This window comes from Mizuhopecten yessoensis, unplaced genomic scaffold, assembly GCF_002113885.1.
Source record: "Mizuhopecten yessoensis strain PY_sf001 unplaced genomic scaffold, ASM211388v2 scaffold4025, whole genome shotgun sequence".
Classification (NCBI taxonomy): Eukaryota; Metazoa; Mollusca; class Bivalvia; order Pectinida; family Pectinidae; genus Mizuhopecten; species Mizuhopecten yessoensis.
The window spans coordinates 391697-398923 of NW_018405338.1; the positions used below are offsets into that span (position 1 = coordinate 391697).

Genomic DNA, 7227 nt, shown 5'->3' on the forward strand with positions numbered 1-7227 from the left:
ACAGATTTAATAAAAACCGACTCTGTGTAAGTCGAGTCTTCACAGATAAATAATTTCTATCGATCTAAATGATATTTTTGCAGAAACAATCGTGTTTATTGTTCATCAACCATCTTACAAATAACAGAAACTAAATCAGTACAGATACAGATAGATCATATAAATGCTACTGTCTACTTCCTCCATCATGTTCCCGTTCTAAGAAGAGAATTTAATTCTGCACGTACCTTGTGTGGTGCTTTCCAGGGCTTGTGTTGTAAAATCCGTCGATGTCTCAGATAAGGAGGTCGTTCGGAAGTTAGTTGTTGTGGGTGTTGTTGGTGGTGTTGTTGTTGTGGGTTTTGTTGTTGTGGTTGTTGTTGTTGTGGGAGTTGTTGAAGTGGGTGTTTTTGGAGTGGGTGTTGTAATATTGGATGTTTTTGTTGCTGCGGGTGGTGTTGTTTTGGGTGTTGTTGGGGGTGTTGTTGTTGTGGGTGTTGTTGAAGTGGGTGTTGTTGATGTGGGTGTTGTTGTTGTGGGTGTTGTTGAAGTGTGTGTTTTTGGAGTGGGTGTTGTAATATTGGATGTTTTTGTTGTTGCGGGTGGTGTTGTTGAGGGTGTTGTTGTTGTGGGTGTTGGTGGTGGTGGTGTTGTAGTGGGTGTTGTTGTTGTGGGTGTTGTTGTTGGGGGTGTTGTTGTTGTGGGTGTTGTTGAAGTGGGTGTTGTTGATGTGGGTGTTGTTGTTGTGGGTGTTGTTGAAGTGGGTGTTGTAATATTGGATGTTTCTGTTGTTGCGGGTGGTGTTGTTGAGGGTGTTGTTGTTGTGGGTGTTGTTGAAGTGGGTGTTTTTGGAGTGGGTGTTGTAATATTGGATGTTTTTGTTGTACTGGGTGTTGTTGTTGTGGGTGTTGTTGAAGTGGATGTTGTTGGAGTGGGTGTTGTTGGAGTGGGTGTTGTAGTGGGTGTTGTTGTTGTGGGTGTTGTTGTTGTGGGTGTTTTTGGTGGTGGTGTTTTAGTGGGTGTTGTTGTTGTAGGTGTTGTTGTTGTGGGTGTTGTTGAAGTGGATGTTGTTGTGGTGGGTGTTGTTGTTGTGGGTTTTGTTGTTGTGGGTATTGTTGAAGTGGGTGTTATTGTAGTGGGTGTTGTTGTTGTGGGTGTTGTTGTTGGGGGTGTTGTTGTAGTTGGTGTTGTTGTTGTGGGTGTTGTTGTAGTGCGTGTTGTTGAAGTGGGTGTTATTGTAGTGGGTGTTGTTGTAGTGGGTGCTGTTGTAGTGGGTGTTGTTTTAGTGGGTGTTGTTATTGTGGGTGTTTTTGTTTTTGTTGTTGTGTGTGTTGTTGTTGTGGGTTTTGTTGAAGTGGGTGTTGTTGTTGAGGGTGTTGTTGTTGTGGGTGTTGTTGAAGTGGGTGTTTTTGGAGTGGGTGTTGTAATATTGGATGTTTTTGTTGTTGCGGGTGGTGTTGTTGTGGGTGTTGTTGAAGTGGATGATGTTGGAGTGGGTGTTGTTGGAGTGGGTGTTGTTGTTGTGGGTGTTGTTGTAGTGGGTGTTGTTGTTGTGGGTGTTGTTGTTGGTGTTGTTTTAGTGGGTGTTGTTGTTGTGGGTGTTGTTGGAGTGGGTCTTGTAGTGGGTGTTGTCGGAGTGGGTGTTGTTGTAGGGGGTGTTGTTGTGGGTGTTGTTGGAGTGGGTGTTGTTGTTGTGGGTGTTGTTGTTGTGGGTGTTTTTGGTGGTGGTGTTTTAGTGGGTGTTGTTGTTGTAGGTGTTGTTGAAGTGGATGTTGTTGTAGTGGGTGTTGTTGTTGTGGGTTTTGTTGTTGTGGGTATTGTTGAAGTGGGTGTTATTGTAGTGGGTGTTGTTGTTATGGTTGTTGTTTTAGTAGGTGTTGTTGTAATTGGTGTTGTTGTTGTGGGTGTTGTTGTAGTGCGTGTTGTTGAAGTGGGTGTTATTGTAGTGGGTGTTGTTGTAGTGGGTGCTGTTGTAGTGGGTGTTGTTTTAGTGGGTGTTGTTATTGTGGGTGTTTTTGTTTTTGTTGCTGAGGATGTTGTTGTTGTGGGTGTTATTGTAGTGGGTGTTGTTGTTGTGGGTGTTGTTGAAGTGGGTGTTGTTGTAGTGGGTGTTGTTGAAGTTGGTGTTGTTTCAGTGGGTGTTGTTGTGGTGGGTGTTGTTTTTGTGGGTGTTGTTGGAGTGGGTGTTGTTGGAGTTGGTTTTGTTGTTGTGGATGTTGTTGTTGTGGGTGTTATTGTAGTGGGTAATGTTGTGGGTGTTGTTGAAGTGGGTGTTGTTGTAGTTGGTGTTGTTGTTGTAGGTGTCGTTGAAGTGGGTTTTGTTGTTGTGGGTGTTGTTGAAGTTGGTGTTGTTCGAGTGGGTGTTGTTATTGTTGGTGTTGTTGTGTTGGGTGTTGTTGGAGTGGGTGTTGTTGTAGGTGTCGTTGAAGTGGGTTTTGTTGTTGTGGGTGTTGTTGTTGTGGGTGTTGTTGAAGCGGATGTTGTTGTGGGTGTTGTTGTTGTAGGTGATGTTGTTGTGGGTGTTGTTGTTTTGGGTGTTGTTGAAGTGGATGTTGTTGTGGTGGGTTTTGTTGTTGTGGGTGTTGTTATAGTAGGTGTTGGTGTTGAGGGTATTGTTGTTGGGGGTGTATTTGTAGTGGGGGTTGTTGTTGTTGGTATTGATGTGGGTGTTGGTGTAGTGGATGTTGTTGTAGTGGGTGTTGTTGTTCTGGGTATTGTTGTGGTTGGTGTTGTTGTTGCCGGTGTTGTGGTAGTGGGTGTTGGTGTCGTAGTGGGTGTTGTTGTAGTGGGGGTTGTTGTTGTTGGTGTTGATGTGGGTGTTGGTGTAGTGGGTGTTGTTGTTCTGGGTATTGCTGTGGTTGGTGTTGTTGTTGCCGGTGTTGTGGTAGTGGGTGTTGGTGTCGTAGTTGGTGTTGTTGAGGGAGATGTTTTAATGGGTGTTGTTGTTGAGGGTATTGTTGTAATGGGAGATGTTGTGGTAGGTGTTGTTGTCGTTGTTAAATTTGTTGGTGTTGTTGAAGTTAGTGTCGTTGTTGGTGTAGTGGTAAGTGGTGCTGTGATGGGTGTTGTTGTTGTTGTGTTTGTTTTTGTTGTCCTGGATAGAATAAGTGGTGTTGTTGAAGCTGTAGTAGTGAAAACGGTTTTATTTAACTCTATGAAGAAAAAGGTCACCAATAGCAAATGACGCATGGTTGCTGTTGTCTTCTGTTGGCGTGCTGAAGATGACCTAAACGAGAGGTTACAATATCAATTATTTAAACTAACCCTTTCTTATATAATAGGATGTTTTTGCTGAACTGTAAAGAAGCATGGTAAATGTCCATACCGTCATAATTGGTCACCCGCTTAAATAAATAAGAGGGTCAACTTGGTGTCTGTCTGTCCCTCTGCCCGTCCGGTCGTCCCTCTGTTAGATTTTTTTCTCTCTTCATTAAAGCTCATTGTATAACGTGTGGATCATACAGAGAGGCTTCACTTGTATCACATTCATCATCCTTGTCCAAACATATACGTCCAGTGGTCAATAACACCCCAAGGTTCTACTGTTTTCCCAAAGGTCACACAAAGTGTGTTCCTAATTATTACAATTCCAGGGCAATAAATCATTTTTATGAAACTTTAAAAAATGCATTAAATACTTACTGCTAATTATGCCCATTGGCATTGATCAGCTTAAAAGTGTTGTTAGGAATACAAACTAACAAAACGCCTATTCAAAAATGTATGAAATTGATGCGAAAAGTTTAAACAAATGTCCGTTTTCTTAGAATACATCCGTGGTATTTCAAGTTAATCGAAGAAGAAGAAGAAGAAGAAGAAGAAGAAGAAGAAGAAGAAGAAGAAGAAGAAGAAGAAGAAGAAGAAGAAGTAGAAGAAGAAGAAGAAGAAGTAGAAGAAGAAGAAGAAGAAGAAGAAGAAGTAGAAGAAGAAAAAGGAGAAATAAGCTTTTTGCTATGTTCCTAATTGTATGTGAGAATACGGCTGGTAAAACGAAATCATTGAAAGGGGTGAGAGTGGGCCGTCACACCGATTTAATGAGGTTAGAAAGCGAGGCAATTTTAAAAATAGTATGATTAAAATAGTCGTAAATATGTTTTTCGGTCATAACACCTACCTTTTTAAATGAAATCCTGCTTCTTTTCCAAATTGCTTCCAACAGGCGCTAATGAATTCCCATTTAGTTTAACAAGGACGTCATTTTACTTTACCAGTCCTCTTCTCTTTAAATCAGTGCAAAATCAATAACACTAGCTGTCTGTTGTTCAGATATTGTGGGAAGCAATGTGAACTTAAGATTAGAAATAACCTTGATAACCTTATCGTCGCGGATTCCTAATACCCGCGGAGTACAAATATTTTATTGATTTTATGTTCAACAGTGTGTCCCGTTCTACCAGAAAAGATAAACAAAGTTGATAAAAACTAGGGGACCCTAAAGTACGTAATGTATAGCTTGGAGGAGGTTTTTTTATAGTCATTGTATGTATTGTACGTTATTTTGTCGATAAATGCGGTGGGGGATCAATATATTTTATATCTGTCAAGCTTGATTTTGGCCACACGGATCAGAGAATATAGTTACACCTAAACGGGTGGGATGTTTTCAGGGTTATATTGGACATTTAGGGGTTTAGATCAACTTTCGGTAAAAATCCTATCTTGTAGAATACCATCATGGGAGGGGGCATTTACTTAAAAGGGTTATCTGAACCCTTGAACAAATCAGTTTAGGTCCAAGATCCAAACATAGATAAATTGTAACAAAGTATCATGTCCCTGTGATTTCGGAATTACATGACACATTTCAAAGTTGGCAAGGAGCAAGTGTACATCAAACAGAGGCATTGTCGGATTTTAGACATTGACGGCATTTTTCAGGAGGTTTAAAAATTAAATGAGGACAGAAATGTAAACAGAGTATGTTGATCGATGTAATGGAGATACGCATGCTCCTGCTGTTTCTCTAGTTGAAGATGCGGTTGCCATGGTTACTACTATTACGGAAGTCTTACGTCAACACAGTGAGATGTGGTCACACGGAAGTATTATATTACGTCAACACAGAAAGATCATTCATGGTCACACGACAGTTTTAACATAACGTCAACACAATCAAATCAATCATGGTAATTTTGTATCACACGGTAGTTTTTACAGCCCATCAACAATACAATAAGGTTATTCAGGGATTAACGACAGAAACTCGACAGACACAGAATTTTACAAAGTGTAGAAATTATGCAAGGAAAAAAACCTCCCAACTCCTTCCCCGGCCCCCGATTCCGAGGGGCACTACAGACTTTAATAGTCACTCAATACGATCATGCAGTGGGGTTCGATCCTCGAACCTCGACATGGTTGTTGAAATACTTTAAAATCCGTGGTTTATAAACTTTGACCATGCCTCGGTGAATAGTGAATACCATCATCTACAACTGTAACCCATTATATTTCCTTTCATAGAATAGCAGCCTGAAATATGAAATGTACATTTGTATATGTTACAGCGGGCACTCTCAGCCGATTGTGATCGGCTGAGCAGTGCGGGCCTTTTATGGAAAAGTACGCCGGGAAATTAGAGTGAGTTGAAATTTCCGTTCTTATGGTCGTACAGGACCGCAAAAATCGGCAACGTGCATTTCTCCGTGACTGCATCCAATATAATGTGCTCTTTTTGTACAAACAATTAGTTCTGATTTTTTTTTTTTTTATAAATATCTGGTATTTTTTACGCATCTCCGGCAGAAGATTTGTATGGCCAGTAGCAACCATTAAACTGTATGCAAGTTGGGTGGTCGGGTGGCGCAGTGGATAGCGCACTTGCCTTTCACCAAGGCTACCGGGGTTCGATTTCCCGATCGGACGTGAAAAGGTATTGGGTCACCTGCCTGACCACATTGGTTTTCTCCGTGTACTCCGGTTTCCCCCCACATTATGACCACCGCGCGCTAACATCCGGGCCAACAAGAGTGATTTATATAAGTTGAAATAACTTGTTTCATAATTGTTGTAAAATAAAAAAAAAATACATATGCAAGTTGATATATTGAAAAATCCTCCCATATATTCTTTATAAATTTGGACATTAGGTAATGTGACTACACGGTGAAGGAGAAGAGGATGTGGAGGAACCAGCTTAGATATATGTACGACCCCCTTCATACTGACCCAAACTACAGAGTTGTAAGTAACATCCGACTGATTGAAAAATTAGTGTTCTTTGAAAAATGGAATAGAGTTCTAGAACTTAAAGACACACAAAAAAACCATGAACATTAAGTGTTTGTTAAGAGTTTTGCATCATTGCAAAAGTAAGAAAAGAAAGAAGAAAGAAAAAAATAGATATATGTCCAAAATATCTCAATAGGGACAGTACATCAATCTTTGTTATTTAAATATCCATATGCTAGGCGCTTTTAAAACAATGAACAGAAGCAGATCCATTGCGGAAGGGTAAATGTAAATTTTATTTATTCAAAAACAATAATGAAACAAATTTAAAACTTATATTAATCACTAATGTTTGCCCGGCTGTTGGCGCACGAGGGGTCTTAATGTGGGACGAAACCGGAGTACCCGGAGAACACCCATGTGGTCAGGCAGGTGACCCCATACCTTTCCACGTCCGATCGGGGAATCGAACCCCGGTCGCCTTGATGAAAGGCAAGTGCGCTATACACTCCCCCTACCCCGACCACCAATAGTATTTTCATATTATTTGTGCCCGCGGTTTGGCCACACTTATTTCATATTGTGGAGCAGTTTCTTATTACACTACATTTGTATGTCATTTATTTTTCTACTTCCATTTAAAAATGCAGATAAACGGATCTGGGTCGTTTCGCCCTAAATCCCGTTCGCCCAATGTTGTTTCGCCCTAATATAGATATATATTTTAAGTTATAAATAACAGTTGAAATGGTTTTAATATTAAAAAATATTTGGTCTTTTTTCACGCTTCACCAACAATTGTGCTGTCGGGAAATTCCATGCTGGTGTACATTGTATGTGCAAATCTTATTATAAATCTGGTTAACTACGTACGAATGACTAAAAAGGTTAAGGGAGACTTAGGAAAACTTCAGATGAGGCTGTATTAGCTATACACAACTAAACAGGACTAAAAAGTTTCACCCTTAGTGCGAAACAACCCAGGGCGAACGGGATTTAGGGCGAAACGACCCGACACCATCAAAACAGACCCATTAATGCCTTTTGGTTTTGTTCACACGAATTACGCCCCTTGAC

The 7227-nt window shown here is 40.6% G+C and overlaps 1 protein-coding gene across 1 annotated transcript; it reads right to left on the bottom strand.

Moving 5' to 3' along the window:
• Positions 1–1143: 1143 nt before the first annotated feature.
• Positions 1144–1674, bottom strand: LOC110448388 (salivary glue protein Sgs-3-like; the record flags this gene model as incomplete). The annotated part of the gene is made up of 2 exons (XM_021494605.1): positions 1144–1241; positions 1557–1674. Coding segments are annotated over 2 exons (216 nt in total), but the record flags the coding sequence as incomplete, so codon positions are not given.
• Between the last annotated feature and the right edge of the window lie 5553 nt (positions 1675–7227).